Source organism: Arachis hypogaea, chromosome 17, assembly GCF_003086295.3.
Source record: "Arachis hypogaea cultivar Tifrunner chromosome 17, arahy.Tifrunner.gnm2.J5K5, whole genome shotgun sequence".
NCBI lineage: Eukaryota > Viridiplantae > Streptophyta > Magnoliopsida > Fabales > Fabaceae > Arachis > Arachis hypogaea.
The window spans coordinates 133,040,682-133,060,835 of record NC_092052.1 but is presented as its reverse complement, the minus strand read 5'-3'; the positions used below and the strand labels follow the sequence as shown (position 1 = coordinate 133,060,835).

The window sequence follows — 20,154 nt, the reverse complement described above, 5'->3', positions numbered from 1 at the left end:
TAAGGAACACAAAGCTGATGAATCAACGTAACTGCCATTTAGTTTTAACTATTTTTTGTTAAGCTATAACCTATCAAACTTTAATATAGTAAGAATCCGCAGGTACACCATAACATTTTAGCTTTTTTATTTACAAAGTAATTAACTACTACAATCCCATGTTAAAGGTTCCTCAATAATAATGTAAAGTGAATAAAAAAAATAACGCTAGCTCCTTATTATCCCTTTTCTAATAATGCTAAATATCATAGTTGTAATTATTATTGCCGAAACAATTGAGACAAAGAATGAAGGGAGCGAGGGAATATAAACCTAGCTAGAAAAAGAAGAACTTATTACTTACTTTGTTAGTTAAATTATTCTGATTCCTTGTCAGACATACAGCGAATAGAACCGAGAATTATTGAGGGTCCTAAGAAATTTCATTAGTCAACCAAGGTTTCATTTTCTACCAAATTAACCATCAAAAATGGAAAGTTGAGCATTTAATAACGTAATTTGATGTGAGTACAGTAACGAGCACTACCATGTTTTTGACTAAATGAGATAAAAGACAGAAGATGTTTATTTAAAGAGATTAATTAATGGACCCAGATAATTGATTCGAGAGAAAGAGACAGACAACAAAATCTCGTGAATTCATGTCGCCCTTTTTTAAATATAGTTTTGAAAGCAAAATTTTGTTTATAACTATAAGTAATAAAAATATTATTATATTAATATACTGTGTAATTAATTAGTATCTATTTATAATTGCTTACAAATTAATAGAGAGACATAACTATTAGCCAGATGACTGCACAAGTCTTGTAATTTCACAATCAATCTAGAATTAGTTTTATTAATAATTTAAAGAATTTAATTTTAATCTAATATAAAATAGTTTTACACATACATCTAATTACATAACGTTTCAACAAAAATAACCGTCTTTTATATTAATACTTGGATGACCATTTAAAAGAAAGAATATAATTATACGATTGTGTAAAATATTTTATACCGTCAATACATTAAAATTAAACTCTAATTTAAATAGATCAATTTTATTATTGTCTAACACTTGACCAACTCTAAATTAATTATTAAATTTTAAATTTTTTAAATTGTGTATTTATATAAATTTATAAAAAAATAGAATAATATTTTTATTTCCCGATATTAAATTTTATATGAAGGACAATTTTTTTCTTGTAATTAGTATTTATGAATATTTTATTATTTTAAAACTTGGTATATACGAAGAAGAGGCTAGGGTAATGACCCAATTTTCATTACGTCATGATCGTATCAAAAGTAAGGTGTTACTAACTTGTTTCTCTTATTAACTATTTAATATTAAGCCTTTAGTTCGATATCACGTTTCAATTTTTAAGAAAATGCCTAAAAATTTTATTTTTATTAATTAAAATCATATATCAAAGATCACCAAGCGACGATAATCACATAATTATTAATAATAATAAATGCTTTACAAATAAATTCAATATAAAACTCGAGTACAATACCTATCCTCTGGATAAAATAAAAACTAAAGCAACAAGGGCGAGAGAACTCTATAAAAGCAATAGGAATCATAAGTAAATCTATTAATCATCCGCAGCTTCATACTGAGTTTTCGAATCTGTATCACTGAAACGGTGAAAGATTTTGGGGTGAGAACAAACCACACACATTCTTAGTAGGGAAGAGAATACCATCAAAGTAAAAAAATACTTACAAATACAATTAATTTTATTATAAAAGTAGTTTATCCATGAAATATCCTTTTGAAAGAAGACTCTGTAAAAACTTACTTTGTAAAGTCGTAAAGAAATTTCTTTAGTCTACAAACCAATAAGGTAAATAGTTTAAAGAAATGAAAAAAGACCATCGACGTGCCTAAAGACTTTCTACCCATCAACTTCCTTCGCTCTTTCTTATCCAATTAATACATACATTAGAATAATAAGGTAACATCTAGTCCATCCTACCTCAACTCCCATCACCACAGATCAAAAACTACCCTCATCACACCTCCACCAAAGAGGGTCTCTCAGATAAACACATACATACAAATCAAACAAAGAAATCACAGATATAACACAGATATAGCAAGTAAAACAAGTAGCAAATAAATATGGTTAAACAATAAGGCAAACCAAAATAAATGTACACTCAAACAAAACATACAAATGCATATGATGTATGCATGTCCTATGGCTGATGAGTCTCATCTGTCGGTTATACAGCCAACCCGACATGTCCTGATAGCTAACCATTGGATAGTCCCTCTGTGCACGCATCCCTAAGCTCAAATGGTATCCATGGAGTCAAACTCCAAACTCAAATATAACATTCTATGGAGTCAAACTCCAAGTTCAAATATAATATTCCATAGAGTCAAACTCCAAGCTCAATAATATCCATGGAGTCAAACTCCAAACTCAATAATTTAATATATATGCATGCCCATGGAGAAATCCATAAATTTAAAGTGTCCGGTCACATCTTACGACAGAGGGTCAACAGAGTATCGAGTCTCAACCCGGAGTAAGTGGTGGCAAGCCACTGCGTCTACGCAGAGAAACTCGTGTCTCAGATAATTCAAATAAGTAAGGCATATGAATATTTCAATCATAATTCATTAATATCCACATCATTCTCAATCATGTCTCATTCATCACAAATTTTGTCATCAATAACATAACCAACGTCATCAATCACAGTCATAACCCCACATCATATAATTAACCAGAATCATCACCATACCTCAATCATACTTAATCATTATCCTCTCTCAACCTCAAAATCATCATCAGACCTCGATCAACCCAATTGTCACTAAATCACACCTCAATTTCAAAGACAACCTTCAAATAACTCACTAAACTTGCCTCCAAATCAACACCACATTTTTTTATCATATTTCTTAAAAATAACTTTCTTCCTCTTAACTCTTATGTTCAAATTCATTAAAAATTTAATCTCACTTTTCCATTCCCAAAACCTTTGAACTTATAATCAATTTAATATTTTAAAGTATTTAGCTAGTTAATCAAGTCTCTTCTCATTATCAGAAATCAAATGGGTTTAAAACCACAAGTTAACAAAATCATAGGAATCCGATTTTCTTTAATAATCTTTAAAAATATTCAAAACATACTTCTTTTATTAAAGTTACTCAAATCAAAATTATTTTCGAAATCATAACTAAAACTCCTTCAAATTCTTAGAAACATTCTAGCAGCACCTCCTCTAAAAACTGGAATTTGCCACCCACCACGGGTCTCCTCTTTTCAACCTCGACTCAATCAAAATAGCATTTCAATAACCTTTCCAAATCCATCATTCAAAATAACAAAGAACCAATTTTAATGAAAAATTCAAAATCAACATATTCAATCATTTCCGCCAGAAATAAAAAAAATTGACAAATCAATAATCAATTCAACCACAACTTCAATCACAGCAGAAAATCATTTTAAGAACAGAAATTAATTCATTTGTATTAATCCACTAGACTTATCAGGTATTCAACTCCCTATCTCGAAAAGTCGAACCAACGCGTTAAAAGAAATCTTTTACCCTCGGCCCGAAAACAACAGCGCCAACTCCAACTATGTTTTGCAGCGATAACAGCCACAAGGGCACCAGTTAATCACTATAACTCAACCCTGACATAAAATCGTCGCAAAAAACTCAATAATCTATAATAGAAAAATGACAACGAGAGATTTTCAGAGCAAAATACCTACCGCACTAAAAGGACCCAGGAACGAAGCAACGACAATTCTAACGGTACCTCTGGCAGCCACAACATTGTCCCTGGCGACCACGAACATGGCTGCGCAACTCAAAACAGAACCAGATAGAGCAGCGACAGCTTCCAGCAACTCCGATGAGCTTCCTCAATGACAGTGGTGGCAGGAGCTTCGGCGGTGTTGAACGAGTGGCTTGACAGCGGCAGAAACGGCGGCGGTCGAAGCTCAGCAGCAACGGAGACCAGTCGGGGTGGCGGCTCCACACGCGACGGTGAAAGCGACGGCTTCACCTCCTCTGTGCATGCTCTCTCTTCTCCATCCGTAGCTATGGTTCGCGCTCCCTTCTCCCTTAACGGTAACACGATGGCGAGGCGCGACTCGGGCTCCATGGGCGGGACGGCAATGGTGGCGACGACACAGCTCCTCACGTTCAGTAGTTCGGCGTCTCCTCATTGCAGCGGCGTCGGCGGCAGTGGCGGGACCCAGTGGCGCCGGCGTAGCCTTCCTCTTTTCCTCCTCTTCTCCCTCGGTTCTCTCTTCCTCTCCGTCCTCCCTTTCTTTCTTTCTTCGAGCTCCCCCTTTGATTCTCTTTTCTTCCTTTTCTGAAGGCGGTTAAGGTTTTTTGGGTAAAAGGGGATTATGGTTTTGTGTTTTATTTTTAGGGTTAGGGTTTGATTTGGGGCAATTTGAAATTAGGGATATTTTGGTAAATTGAAGTTTGGGTAATTTTAATAAAATTTGGAGATATTGTAATTAATTGAAATCTAATTTATTCCAAAAATTACTTTAAAGATATTATTTAATTATCGATTTGCTAATTGGCTTTTAATCAAATATTTTAATTTAGAATTAGAAATAATATAATTAATTTTCTTTGTTTATAAAAATTAAAGTATTAAATTCTAAAATCTCAATTCTTAAACTAAATCATATAAAATTCTTATTCTTTTACAACTGCTAAATTTTATAATTTAAATAATAAAAAATTATTCAATAATGATGAAATTAAGTAAAATTTCTATTTTAATTATCAAAACCTAATTTAATTATTTTCAATGAAATAATTTATGAAAATGAAATCTCTAATAAATGAATAAAATTTAAAATGAACTCGTAATAAAATTTTTCAAAAAATTTGGGTCTTACAACTAGTAACTCGATTAATTAAAGATTAATTTTCTAGAACCTATCACTTGTTGAATTTTTTTTGAATTTATCATTTATAATAAATTTTAAATATTTAAATTTTTTATACTTTTAAAATAAATATTAATTATTTAATCTTTTTATAACAATTAAACACAAAATTTTTAGGCACTATAACAAATATCTAAAATTTTGGAGAATAAGGTCCAAATTTTGATATAGCTCATGTATACCTAGTTAATTTAGAAACTGCCAAGATGACAGTATTATTATTAAGGAGTCACTAAATAAATACACTTAAAATTTTTTTTGTAAAGATATTTTTTAACAATAAAAATTTAACATATGAAATCCATTAAATCATGTTATTTCTATCATAATTTGATTGGACAAACTGATTTAGTCAAAAAATTAATAAACCAAATCTTAAACCGATCTAAATTAATACTTTTTTTATAAAAAATGACTACAATATTCCTATTATAAAAAATGACTAAAATATTTAAAAATTCTAAATCTTAACCCTATGACGACACAGAAATAAGAGAATAATTAGAATTTAGGGTTCTCAAAATTAATATATATGTATATATATAAAATAAAAATATTTTAGTTATTTTCTATAATAAAGATATTGTAAATATTTTTTATAAAAATTATTAATTTAAACTGGTTTAAGATTTGGTTTACTAATTTTTTGGCCAAATCAATTTATCTGATCTAATTTTGATAAAAATAATACAGTTTAATTAATTATATATATTAAATTTTAATTATTAAAAAAATATCTTAAAAAAAAAAACCTTTTAGCCATTTTTATCTGACTCGCTCCTTTGTTATTAAGTAGTTAGTTAGGAATAGTTTGTTTGTTTTTATATCTACTATATATTGTTCAACTTTATATTATTTTCTGGTGAGATTCACCATTATACAGAAGCCACATTTCTCAACCTCACATAATTCTCTCATTCAAATTCTCTCTCACCTCTATAGAAAGCACACACAAATTCACCTCTTTAAGCTCATTTCATCAATTATTAATTCGCCACCTATGGCCTATGCCCTTTTTCCATTATTAGAGCTTTATTTAAAGGGTGATGTTATTTTCATGTACTCGCAACATATATAGAATATGTTAGTGTTAATGTGTTATAATATTCTTAGCTAATTATTAGATCAAACTAATTCTATTGATTTATTACAACTCTTGTTAAAATGTTAATACAGCATGGACATTATTAGATGGAATGCGCGCATAATAGAGACAGAGAGAGACATGTATTATGGTCGTTGAAGTGATGAATAATAATTAGCAGATTGGCAGATCAGATGGTGGCAGGTACTTGTCAATTTGACGCCACTAACATTTAGTATGTCTCCGTGGCCCCATTCTCTCTATTTGGATTTCATAGCCATTCCTACTTAATAATACACATGGTTAGGGGTGAGCATGAGTAGCAGGTATTCAATTTCCTGTCTGAATTCGAATTGAATCAATTAAATTAGTTCTAAAATTAACGGGGTAATCGGATCCCATTCGAACCAAATCGATAGCTTTTGTTAGTGATTGGTTCGAGTATGAGTTTTGGAATGCGGAATCCGAACCAACCCACGAACTCGATCATATATTAATTAAATAAAAAAATAAAAAAATATATATCATTTTTTCCATTAAACAATGATTATTCATTATTAATATGTTTGAATTTTAATGAGTTTAGTTTTTAATGTATTTGGTGTTTAACATGTTTAGATTATTTCTATTGATGATACATGTTTATTGTACTTGTTGAATTTTTAAGATAAAACTTTGATTTTTTTTATGAATTTCAAAATCATCGGGTATCTAATTACTCGAACCGAACCAATCCATTCTTAATCGATTTGGTTTGGTTCGAGTACATGTACAAAAAAATACAAATCCGAACCAAATCGAACCAATTACATTTTGATCAATTCGATTCTAATTTTACCATAAATCTGAACCAAACCGATCCGTACTCACCCTACACATGATACCCTACTTTCTAACACTTTAATCACTTCATATCTATTTTGTTAACTAATATATAATATTTAAACAAATATTTTAACTCTGTTTATGTTTATGTTTGTAAATATTTTTTCTATATGAAATATGTTTACTAACGGAACGGCATTATATTCCTTTTTTTTTTTTGTTAACGACGTTATGTTCGTTAGTATGGTTTTCCAGATTTCATATTTTAGTTTTTATTTTCTTTTTATTTTTGTTAAGATCCTAACACAAACACACCTCTTCCTCTTACTGGTTTCATATAACAACTTTCTAGTCATGATTAGGATTTGAACCCGAATGCATCTTCAATCTTCTAGCAAGGCATATATGTATGTCATTGGTACAGGCCTTGCAGTGCATATTCTACTTCTAGTTTGCATCGCTTTTTTATATTGTTTGGTGCTAGAAATTCCTCTCTCCTTCACGGGCTTTCCAAGATCTTGTTAGCCCAATTCAGTCTACCTACGTAGTGACCATACCCATAACTTCTTCCAGAATTGCTGACCCACGAAATGGTGCCCCCGTACTAGAAATTAATGCACTACCAACCCATCCACTCACGAAAACCACTCCAAAGTAAATTATCATTTTTATCCGTAAAAATTTAAGATGCTAATAAATTTATCTACAAAAAAATAAAATTATCATTTTGATTTATGAAAGATGAACTTTTATTAATAAAATTATCCAAATTTAAAAAAATATTTAAAAATTTTAAAATATATTTTAATATAACTTTTTTTTACTCCACACCACTATTCTTCCAATCCCAAATCTAACCACCACTTAAATCATTTCTTAACACCACCCAAATCTTTTAAATTTTTATTCCACACCATCTATTGTCTGCTTCGCCACCTCCTCTCCTAGCAGCCCCTTTTCTACGAGCGCCTTGTCTGTCGTGTCGTCGCCGAAGCCTCCAAGAACCTCAACCGCGTTTTCTCCCTTGTCTGCAAGTGTAAGAGCCGCTCCATCCTCTGCCCCGTCATCACCACCATCTCTGTTGGAGACTTCTGCAAGGTCCTCTCCTACCACAAAGCCTCCATCGGTGACATGTGCTGGTTCCTCTCCATCTTTAACGCCAATGGTTCCACCGCTGTTGCAGGTTGTATGGTCTTTCATTGCCAGTGTTCAAATGGGTTAATTGAACGATAGGGTAGAAGCTGTTAATGAACTTGTTTCGCTTGTGAATGATAACGATAGGAACAAGAAGATCATTATTGAAAAAGATGGGATTCCACCTTTGTTGAAGCTCTTGAAGAGAGTGGTGGTGGTGGAGTTTGGGATTGGGAGAGTGGTAGTGTGGAGTAAAAAAATGAAGTTAGAGTTAGATTTTATTAGAGGGTATTTTGAAAGGTGGATACTACAATGAAGATGGCAAAAATATCTTCTCATAAAGATACTTTGGTTAAAAGTGTGGTTTATTTATTTAGCCACACTTTAAACAAAAACAACACTTTTATAAATATCAAAATCTAACCATACAATCCATCATCCAAGGGTCAAAAAGAAATATATTCACATGAAAACAATTATAAAATATTCATTGTAGTATCCACCATTTTGAAAATTTCGAATAATTTTTTAGGATCCGAATAGTTTTGTTAGCAAAAGTCCATCTTTTATGCGTAGAAATGATAGTTTACTAAAAAAATCCTAAAAAAAGAAAATTGTTTTTTTTTTGTATTTGGGCAAGTTCGCCGCACCCACGGCGAACCCTATAAAAACTAGCAAGTTCGTCGTATCCATTGGTGAACTCTATAAAAATTACAGCCGTACCCTCCCCTGAACTCCCTTTTAAAATTTTTAAAATACACGTTTTTAATCCATGTCATCGTCTCCAAAAGAGTATATAGATTTACAAACAGTATATAAAAATACACAAAAATACATCGACAAGGATTTTTTTTTAATGATAAATTAAGAAAACAAGCCATATTTAACAATGATAACCATTATTATCGTCTCCAAAAATACACGGGTACACCGGAATAAGCCATATTTAATAAGGATTTTTTTAATTATAAATTAAAAAAATAATTATTTTCTAAAAATAAAATACTACTTATTCCTATGTACTCTTGTATATTAAAAATTAAATCCAAGGTATTAGATTTTACCCTTGATAAAAATGACAAAATCAATAAAAATTAAACCAATATTTTTTTTTGCTAATCTTCTCATTTAAAAACTCTCTTTCTCTGTTATTTATAATAGATATATATGATTTCTTTTTTTTTTTTTGTCTTATCTATCATATATAATAAATTAATACACAAATTAATATTTATCAAAATACTAATTTAATATAACTAGGATGTATCCTGTGTATTGCACAGGATGATCACAAAATTTGTATATATATATATTACCATTCAGAGTAGTAAATTATTTGGTAATAAAATTATATTTTATTTAAAAGAAATGAATGGAATTCGCAAATAAAAGCAGCACAATACTAGTTAAAGGATACCTCTACCTCCAAAGGAGAGTCACCTTTATCAACAACAAATGTCTTTGAAACAATCTTAGATAATGTTACAACTTCAACATTGTATGTTCCACTGAAGCCTCTGAAGCTGAATATCCCTTGATCATCAATACAGCCATGGCTATGAGACAACCACTCTTGTTTAAGACAAAGTAACCTTTTTCCAGCTTCATTAACATCACCTTCTGCATTCACCAAGTGTGAATTCTCTCTGCTCATAAACAATTCCCAGAATCCCCACAGCATTATGCCATCTACTGAAGGGTGTGCCATGGCTTCCCTCATCATAACTTCCAAATCATCAGCTCTAACATACTCATTTCTTGAAGAAACATCAAGCTCAGTGAACCATATTGGTAAACCAAGAGTCCCTAATTTATCAAGTGCAGAACAAACAATAGGCCCCACAGGACTATCTATGTGTCCTTGAATTCCAATTCCACCAACTGGTGCACCTTGATGTTGCAAATCAAGAATCTGTTGAATGTATTTCTCTGGTGTTGATCTTGTGTCGTTTCCATCTTCAATGTGATAATCATTCACAAAGAGAGTAGCAGATGGGTCTAATTGGTGTGCTGCCTTGAACATGTTTGCTCTTATGTCTCTACCAAGCCTGTCTTGATAAAATGAACCATGCAGCATTTCATTGTTAACATCATAGTGCCTGAACTTGCCCTTGTACCGATTCAAGAGGCTGCTTAACCGATTTTGGACTGCTTTCATCAAATCGTCTTTGTTCAGTGATTTGATCCACTGCTGAACTGTGCCTTCTACTTCCCAGAAGATGCAGTGGCCGCGGGTTTCTATCTTGTTCTTGAGGCATAAGTCTAACATTTCATCAGCATCTTTGTAGTTGATATTCCCCTGTTGTGGTTCTGTCCAATACCACTTCAACTCATTCCCAAACACAGCCCAGTTAAAATGCTTCACAAAGAAGTCAACAAAGTCTTCATTGTCAATGTTTGTTCTGTTGATGCATGTTCCAATTGGAAAATCGTTCTGTATTTGCCTCACTTTAACCAAAGTTCCTAGACCACTTATGTCCTCCAGCCCAGAGAATTTCAAGATTACATCGCGCTTTCGAACCTGGAGAGCAAGAAATGAGAAACAGAAAAAAGGATTCTTGAATTCAAGTGCAAGAGATAAGAGATATTTAGAACTTTCCAAATCAATTCTAATGAAGATTGATATGTTAGAATAATACAGAATAAGCATGGAATCTGGAATGTTACCTTGTCTGTCTGCCTCCTTAAATATCTAAACCTTGCTTGTCTATCAACAGGGAAGATTTGAAGTCCAGAAATCATCAAATCAACACCAGAAGCAGGACCTTGAATATAAACCATAACCTTTGATGGTTGCTTCTCAATTCTAAATGATCCACCAATTTCATGCCATCTGTCATCAGCAACCTCAACTTGTCCTCCATTCACCCACTGATCGTCAACACTAAGGGCAACATTCACATTCTGAGGACCAACTGATCCTGTTGAACCAATCCTCACCCAAGCAGACACTTGGTATGTTAAGAACAGCTTCAATTTCTCAGTGATCATCTGAGCAGGCCCCATCCATGTTTGGGTGCGGTTCGTTACAAGGACATAGCGGCCACTCAACGACTCGTGAGGTCCAAGAGAGTCTCTTGCCATTGGTGGAAGCACACGTGGCGAACCGGTTCCAACACTCAGAGTACAATTACCAAGGGGAAACCATCCATTGGTGCCATTAGCCAGATTACTATTCTCAATTATATTAATCCCAAAAGGAGCATCCTGCAAACACAAGGCCACTCTTTAAGTTCTTGAAACATATATACACAATCGTCCATAATGCTAATATAAATTAATGTGTTTGACTGGAAATATTATGAACCTCAAAATCTGGTGGCGTTGATGGAGCTGTCTTGGGAGCATGTTTTATAACAATAGTATTGACAAGAATGTCAATGCCTGCTGGGGGACCTTCTAAATAAACAACCACTTTTGATGGGGAATTATTTATAAGGAACTTTCCCTGCAATTGAACCCAATCTTGATTTGTTGCCTGCACACTTTTGGTAAAACATGATCTTTGTTCAGCAATTAAAATAAATTTTGAGGTAGTTTTAAGATCAAGTAATCTTGTTTTCTGAAAGTACACAATCATCAAAAGCTACTAACTTGGCAATTCCTATATACTGCTCTCGAGAATCCGGATTCTGAACCCATAAAGTTGCGCGGACATCAGAAGAAGTGACATTGCCTCCAAATATCCGAACCAAAGCAGAGAGTTCATAGGCGAGCTTACGCTGCACCCGTCCGGTAATGTCCTGCTGAATTCCATTCCAGCTTTGGGTGCGTTCTGTTGCAGCTGCAAAGAATTTTCCAACCTTGGGAAGGACTTTTCCATTTCCCAGTGAGTCATGTATTGCGATCTTGCAGCCTCTTCCAGACCAGTTATTCTGGCCATCATCAAATTGTGGGTTTATTATGATGTTATCATCTTCAGTTGACAAAGTTCCTGTTGTTTTTGCCTTTATTATAAAACAAAGGAGGACAATTCATCACAAGTTAGTGAGTTTAAAAGAGATTACATGTGCAATGATTATGTTTATTGCAATGGAAGATGTGGTAACTATTTCATTTCAGGTATGTATGTGCTTCAAGTTTGTTAAATATATTAGACTTTTCACCAAGATTTATAATTTTGCAAAGATGTAACAGCATTCAGAAATGGAAAATTACATGATCCTCAATATCACTTGAACTAGAGCAGGTAATCTCTACTGATTGTATAAGAAGGTCAACTCCAGGAGCAGGTCCTTCCAAATAAAATGTAACTCGATCAGGCATAGTTGACAATGAAAATGTCCCTTTCAGATTTTCCCAGCTACCCTTTGTACAAGAAGTTCTGTAGGAAAATAATGGTCAATTTTGTAATCATTTTGGTAAATGTATCTTATAGAACAAGGAAGAGAATACAATGAGATTATAAAAATTATTATGTACCTCCCAAGGAACAGGTAGCTTGCATCAGAACCATGATACTCTAGTTTCAGGGTAGCTAGAACATCAGCAGATCCCTCAGAAAGTGCAGCTACTCCAACATTGGCCGAAACAGCATAAGTGGAAGCGACAGAGACTTTTCCGGTGATATCTTGCTCAAGACCTTGCCACCATTCCTTTCTGTTTGTGATAACAGCATATTTAGCACCTAATGTCATTGTCACTCCTCCTTGAGGACCTGGTTCAGTTGAAGCAACATAGCCGTCGCAGCCATTCGGATGCCAAAAGCTTAGCCCTTCAGAGAAGTCATGATTTTGTATGATATTAGTAGGCTTGGTCATACTTGGAACAGAGTGTTTTCCCTCCATGATCTGCCAAAGAAAACAATATCAGAAAATAGTTAGGAACATGCATACTTTTCAGAGGTTTTATGTGAAACAATAATCATATCTTATGTTTAGAATCTCAATCTCTACACCAACTATTTCCATGATCATCTAAAGAAAATTAATACAAAACACTTGAATGTTTTGTTCTTTAGATGAGTAAAACATCACCAGCATTAAAATAATGTCTCATGTACCATATGCTACTTATACTATAATAAAATATGTCATCTACCATATACTACCATCTTAAATTCTTAATTGCTGCAATGGTCCCTATTAACTTGCAAGCATCTACCGCAGTTATTACAACTTATGTGCTAGCAATTAAGTAATAAGAAAAGAGAAATTCAACAGAACAAGCAAAAATCTTCTTTAAAGTCTCCATACCTGTAAACCAATTCAACAATTATAATCAGCAAATCTTTCAGAACAATTTGAGGCTGTGCTGTTCTTGTGAAGCAGTAGGCCTACAGTCTCTCAATATATGTATGTACTAATTGGCTCACCAAATTTGAGTGTGAAAGCTACGGAAAATTGTGGGGCCAACAAACCAAACTAATAGAAAAAATGAAAGTTCAAAAACATGGGGAATCCAATTCCAAACTAGTCTAAAAATGTGTGAAAGCTGTTAGCGTCTTCTTCCCAGTTGTGCTTTGTTTATTATCTAAACCACATGATCATCTGAATTTCACAACTGAATATTATTATTATTATTATTACTATTATTATTATCAAGACCCTTTCAAATAATAATACCAACAATGGAAAAAAGGTGGAGTAGGAATTGATATCTTTGTGAATTTTGTTTTGCTTTTAGTTCCCATTTGCTTTGTCTTGCAGATTATCTATGCTTGAATTGGACTGGAAGCCTAAGGTTCGTAGAGTTGAGGAAGAATATAATAGTTTTGTTCCTTAATTTTATAATAATAAACTACTCACTCTTCCTTGCTTTCTTTGATGTGGGACTAACTTCAACACTCTTCACACTTGCAACATTAACAAATTCCATGTATGTGTATGAGACTTGGATTACAAGGTTTTTCATAGTTAGGTGGATATTGCTTTTTGATCCATAAATATCGTATATTTATTATGACATTGAACAAGTTGAGAATCTTTTTATGAATGTCCACAATATCATATATAGTTTCTAAAGTATTTACTTGCGAGTCAGATAAACCAAATATGTTTGATCCTGAAACTTGAGGTTATCAACTATAATTATGGGTAATGATGACTAATTGGATCAACTTAGCTGAAACTACATTCAAGGGTGGCATGATTAAGGAGAGGAGGACAACAACAACTAATGATGTTGCTAGTTAAGGAACATAATAAAATAATAATTAATTAAATAGAAAAATAAAAGGATATGAGGGAGTCAGTGCAGAAAATAGAAGTGGGTGTCAATTAATGTTACCACATATATATTCCATAATACTTGTCTGTCTCTGATCTAAAACAAAAGCTCCGGTGGGTATTATTAATGGAGTGCAGTTAAAGACATGAACGTAAGGAGAATGAAAAATACGAGACTCCATGGTTTGATTATTATTAGGGAGAGATCCACACAAATTCTGTTGATTCTTTCCGTTGCCGACACTCAAAAGTCAAAACTGAACCTCAACTCAACTCCTACCCTCACTTGGATTTCGTTCTCTCTTTCCACTTCTTGACTTTTTAGTTTTACCTTTATTTCTGTCCGTTGACTTTCAGCTTTAAATGGATGGACTGGGCCGAATTAAGCCTAATCTTCTTCCGTGGAGTCGCAACTCATTGGGCCTTCACTATTGTCTGTTAATATTACTTGGGCCTGTATGTAGGTTTTTTGTTTAAAAAAAACATTATTTCACATTCGCATAAGATCATGAGCCGAGAAAACAAAATAAAAAATATAAATATTAGTTAGAAAAATAAAATTTCTAATAGTAACAATAAAAATACTAGAAAAATAAAAAAATTTGACAAAATATAATTTACATCTTTTTTTTTAAAATATTTTTAACATAATAAATAATAAAAAAAGTACTTTTGTATTGTTGTTCTTAAACATAATTAATAGATAAAAATATCTTTTTATATGAGATATCTAAATATAAAATTATTTTTATTTTTCTAAAAGATCTTTTAAAAAAAGATAACTTGAAAACATCTTTTTTTTTTTTAAGCTTACCCAAATAAGTCCTTAATACTCTTATTTCTTATCTCAAAAATTCTTTTGACTTGAGCATAAAGACTCATGCAAGTATCTTTTCTGTCAGTAAATTTTTTTTTTCTGGTTAACAGATGGGGCAAAGTCCAGAGATTACAAGATCGAAATTACATAGGGTAATAAGATCCCTTTAGCATCATCATCAATGATTTTCACAAAATTTCTGAACAGTGTTATCAACAAAATGAAAATCTTCAATTAAGCTAAGACTCCTTCTAGCAAGAAAATCTGCTGCACGATTTTTTTTCTTTGTAATTATGCACAAAAGATAGCCTCCAATTTCGCTGCTTAAGTTGACTGATTCTTCTTACTAAAGTATTTGGATGTATTGAGATATTCTGTTTATTTCGGAGAGTATAGATAATTTTAGAGTATACTTCAAGCTCAATTCTTTTAAGTCACAAGTCCTATGCAATCTCCAAACACTTAACCACCTCCCACAGCTCTGCTTTAAATATTGTACAGTCCCAATGTTAAATATATATCCCGCTATCCAGTGCCTCTGGTCATATCTTATTAATTCACTACACCCTGCTCTGCCAGGCTTTCTCACAGAAGTTCTATTTGAATTGGTTTTTATCCACCCTAGAAGAAGAAGTCTCTATTTTATGTGGCATTCAACTCTTCTTCTAAGATTCTATAGCAAGGTATGCTTTTTAAAGGCCTCATAGATGCTTTGGACAAAAGGAATTATGAATCGGAGTCCATAGCATAGATTGGTCTTTTATATGGAGAAAAGAAAATTTTCTTTTTCTCCAGTTCCATATTTTCAAGCAAGTTACTATGAAATACGATAACTATGTTCCCTCTTTTGAGGTATCAATTTTCGATGTCGGGTTCCATCTAATCCATATATCAAAGGAAGCTCTAAGAAAAAGATATAAGTTTTGGGGATGCACCATACGTACCCAGATTTTAGTCGCCGATGTGCAATATCTTAACACGTGGAGGAGCGTTTCTTGCCGTCTGTCATAGAGGTGGCAGTTCGGACAGCTTCCAAACAGCTTTGCTCTCCAACTTGCATTCACTAGTCTCTTGTGAAAGACCATTCACATAAAGCATTTTATGCACTGTGGACCTTTCCATTGCCAAATAATCTTCCATGTCATATATTACTATCCTTCCTCCTTTGTAATCATATAGTAAGCACTGGCCACAATAAAGTTAGCATTACTTGTTCCTTTCCAAAAGGGTTTGTCTTTGCCCATTTTATCATTGGGTGGCAACAAGGCTCTTATTTTATTTATAGAGTCATTAGGGAGAAATTGCCTCAAAAGATTTATATTCCACTCACCATTTTGAAGGACAAAGTCACGAACTTTAGCATCCATCATATCTTCTCCGAGTTCAATTGTAATCTTTAAAATAAGCTTGTCTTCACTCTTGACCCACCAATCACTCCAAAAATTTGTTTTACAACCATCACCAATATCATAGCCAATATGTTATTTTATACTTTTCCATACTTTAACTAGTTGTTTCTAGAAGGGATAATTCGATGGGTGAGAGATAATATTAGACATTAAGTCTGTCCCCCTGCCATACTTAGCGTATACCATATTGACCCATAAAGAATTTGACTCTGTCAAAGTTCTCCACAAAGTTTTCATAAGGAAAGCTTTATTAATAAGATTGAGCTTACGAATCCCTAAGCTCCCCTGAACTTTTGGTTTACACATGCTCTTCCAGCTAACAGCGTGTAATTTTCTGTTGTTATTCTTCTTTTTTCACATAAAATTTCGTTGGAGTTTCTCTATTTCATTACAAATCCTAATTGGAATCTTGGTGTGAGCCATATCAAAACTAAGGCAAGGATTGATGACTAATTAGACTAAAGTGATTCTCTCTACTATAGACAAGCATCTTGCTTTCCATCCCTTAAGCTTCTCTTTGAATCTCTTTACAGTCATCTTGAAACTGTCTTTTTTTTCGAGTTCAAGATCATAGCCCCCAAATAGCATCCTAAACAAGGGACTTCCTTGAAGTGCACACACTATTTATTGCACTTCTCTCTGTTGTAACAGTTTCAGAGTAGAGCATAGATGTTTTAGCCACATTTATCTGTAATTCCGATGCTTTACCAAACACTCTGAGAGTGCTTAAAAGCATTTCCATTTGCTCCCATGAAGCTTCGGCAAAAAGTAATAAGTCATCAGTAAAGAAAAAATGCAAGATCAAAGGTCCATCTCTTCTAGCTCGCATTGGTTTCCAGCCCCCTTTGATAATTTTATCTTCAATCATGTGAGATAGTTTTTCCATAGCAATAACAAAAAGATACGGAGACAAAGGGTCGCCTTGTCTAATGCCGCAGGTAGGGGTAAATGCATATGTTTTACACCCGTTCTAAAGGACCTTGTAAGAGACAGATGTGACACAGTTCATTATAATCTCCACGATCTTTTTACTTACACCCATTTTTTCTAAAAGCCATCTTAATAAAAATCCAACTTAATCTATCATATGCTTTTTTGAAATCAATTTTGATGGCCGTAAATTTCTTTTTTCCTTTCATCTTCCCCATATCATGTATCATTTCCTTTGCGATGATTGTATAATACAACCAAGAACAAAGCTTGACTAACAAGGAGAAATTTTATCATTCAGAAGGGATTTTAGCTTTTTCACCAGAATCTTTGTAAGGATTTTATATACTACATTGCACAAAGATATTTGCCGAAATTGATTTATAAATTCTGGTTGATTATTCTTAGGTATCAGTGCCAAGAGAGTCTAATTTACACTTGTAATTTCACTTGGGTTATTCCATAGGAAAATGATAAAGTGTGCAAAGAAGTGCCCCAAAGTCTACCAATTTTTCTTAAAAAAACAGGGCTAAAAAGTCGTCTTTACCTAGAGCTTTCATAGAGCCTATGTTGAAAGGAAAAGTTTTAATGACATCAAAGCCAGGAGAACTTAATATACCAGTGTTAACATGTTCTTTTATTATGAGAAATTTACAATTTGTGTTTAGGGGCATCCTATTCACATCATTTTCTTTATACAGGTCCTTGTAGAAGTTCGAGGTAAATTCTATCAACTCTTTACTGTTCTCACACCAGCTGCCATCTTGCCTTCTCAACTTGATAATTCTATTTCTCCTTCTTCTAATAAGGGTTTTTGTATGATAGTACCTCATATTTCTATTTCCCTTTACAATCCACTGTTGTCAAAATTTTTGTAACCAAAATTTTTTTTCACGGTTCAGGATAGTCTCCAATTCATGTTTCAACTCTTTATCCAAATCTTGGAGAAACAGGTTACTGCTATAGGATGCCGCATTTTGAATTTCTTAAAGACGGTTGAGGATTCTTATTTCCTTCTTCATTACATGCCCAAACACCTCAATATTTCAAGTTTTAAGGTTGCCTTTAAGTGATTCTAGTGCTCTCGTAATTGATAGTCATTTCTCCAAGAGTGTTATATGAAATCTGTAAAATCTTAGTGAGTTAGCCACATCACTTCAAAACAAAATGGATTTTCATCCCTATCAAATCTCCTTGGTTCAAGATCTACTAAAAGGGGGTGGTGGTCAGAATTCACTCTTGGGAGAACATTCATAATCACATTTGGGAAATTCATTCTCCATGATGAATTTGCTAAGGCACGGTCTAGTCTCTTAAAGGTCTTTTCTCTGCCTTCTCTAATACCATCAATCCAGGTAAACTTGGAGCCTATAAATCCCAGATCAATTAAACAACACTCCTCAATCCATCCTCAAAACCGGTTACAAGTTGTGCTATCAATAGGCGCTCCTCCTTTTTTTTTTTATCTCTCCTATGATATCATTGAAGTCACCAATCAACATCCATTCCTTCCTCACATCTCTAGCTATATCTTTCAAAGCTTCCCATAAGATGTGCCTCTATTGGGGATGAGGATTGACATATATTGCTATCAAGTACCACACTCTTTTCTTCAAGTCTTTGACCTCTAGGTGAATAAACTGTTGGTGAGAAATATCAACCCTCAATATCAGGCCATCACTATTCCATAATACCCATATTCCACCCATGAAACCAATCGCCTTTTCCAGAATGTTATGCATGAACCCCATTTCTTTGATAACTCTATTGGCAGTATCTTCACTACATTTGGTTTCAATTAACACAGTAATGTCGGGACTATACTGGCTAACAATCTCTTTGGGTGTGTGAATCGTAGACTCATTCGCACACCTTCTGATATTCTAGGAAAGAATCTTCATAGAGATAGGAGATTAAAACAAAATAAAATATAACAGAATACAATACATTCAAAGCTCATCAGAGTACCTGACCAAGGGAGGGGCAAGTCCCATCACTGCCACTGCATCTCATCCCTTATCTCGTTGCGGTTTTCCAGAATCATAGCTTCATTGCTTCTATTTTCCTTCTCAAATTTGTCCATAAGCTCTATTAGAACCTTCGATTCTAAGGATTCAAAACCTGGGGGGGCTAAATCAGGCGATTTGTCCAAATTCTTTCTGTCCAGGGTTGATTCTACCACTTGTAACATCTGTGAAGGGGTATCACTTTTCATTGTAGTCTAATTCTCTTTGAAATGATGAGGTTGGGGGTAAATTTTCATGTTTTGGTTCAAGGTGTTATCGATATTGGAAGGGTTTGGGTGTGCGATGGTTATGGAAGGGTGATATTATTTGTTACTTCTATTGCTATTGTGGATCAAGCTTGGGTCAAGCTATTGTTGCTGGTTGCTTGTCAAAGTTTTGTTCCTTCTTGGACTTTAGTGGTGACAGACCTAGATGGGTTAGGGCTAGGTTTGTTTGGCACATTTTTTTAATTAGTGGGCTGGTTTTGGCTTTGGGTTCTGTAGGAAAGGCTCTGTGTTTATTTACCTTTTGTGTCATTTGTCTTTTTTCCTTTTTGGGTTTCAAATTTATCCCTTTGTGCCCTAGCTTTTATTACTTGCCTTTCATCACCTTTATCCTTTTTCAATAATTTGAATGGAACCTTCATTAACCTCATCATTTTATAGCACAGCAAACCTAGTTAGAAATGTTGTTGTCTCCACGATCCTCTGCTCTTTCCCTTTTTCGGACGCCCCACTACTTGTACCTTCGCTAGCTTTATTATTCTTTTTGCCACGTGTTGTACGTTGTATAAGTATCCAAGGGACATAGTTTTTCTGTGTTTCCACAATTACTCATTTACC

General features: G+C 33.5%; 1 protein-coding gene across 2 annotated transcripts; it reads right to left on the bottom strand.

Annotated features, from left to right (window-relative positions):
- Positions 1-9,315: 9,315 nt before the first annotated feature.
- LOC112764621 (endo-1,4-beta-xylanase 1) lies at positions 9,316-19,672 on the bottom strand. Of its 2 annotated transcripts, XM_072223752.1 has the most exons (8): positions 19,275-19,621; positions 13,179-14,604; positions 12,406-12,773; positions 12,142-12,307; positions 11,578-11,930; positions 11,291-11,468; positions 10,651-11,190; positions 9,316-10,504 (listed from the first exon to the last, which is right to left on the bottom strand). In XM_072223752.1, exons 3-8 carry the CDS (start codon positions 12,768-12,770, stop codon positions 9,386-9,388), a joined length of 2,721 nt encoding a protein of 906 aa, XP_072079853.1. In that variant the 5' UTR covers positions 12,771-12,773; positions 13,179-14,604; positions 19,275-19,621; the 3' UTR covers positions 9,316-9,385. The 2 variants fall into 2 exon arrangements, with proteins under 2 accessions (XP_072079853.1, XP_025666093.1); XM_025810308.3 differs by lacking the exon at positions 13,179-14,604 and having other exon boundaries at positions 19,275-19,672.
- Positions 19,673-20,154: the final 482 nt, after the last annotated feature.

Excerpts from the sequence above, each read along its gene's own strand:
- LOC112764621 (XM_025810308.3), bottom strand. The coding sequence starts at position 19,319 with ATGAGATGCAGTGGCAGTGATGGGACTTGCCCCTCCCTTGGTCAG. Across the intron at positions 12,308-12,405 it reads AGCTACCTGTTCCTTGGGAG|AACTTCTTGTACAAAGGGTA; the intron begins GTACATAATAAT and ends ATTTTCCTACAG. Across the intron at positions 10,505-10,650 it reads TAAGGAGGCAGACAGACAAG|GTTCGAAAGCGCGATGTAAT; the intron begins GTAACATTCCAG and ends CTTGCTCTCCAG.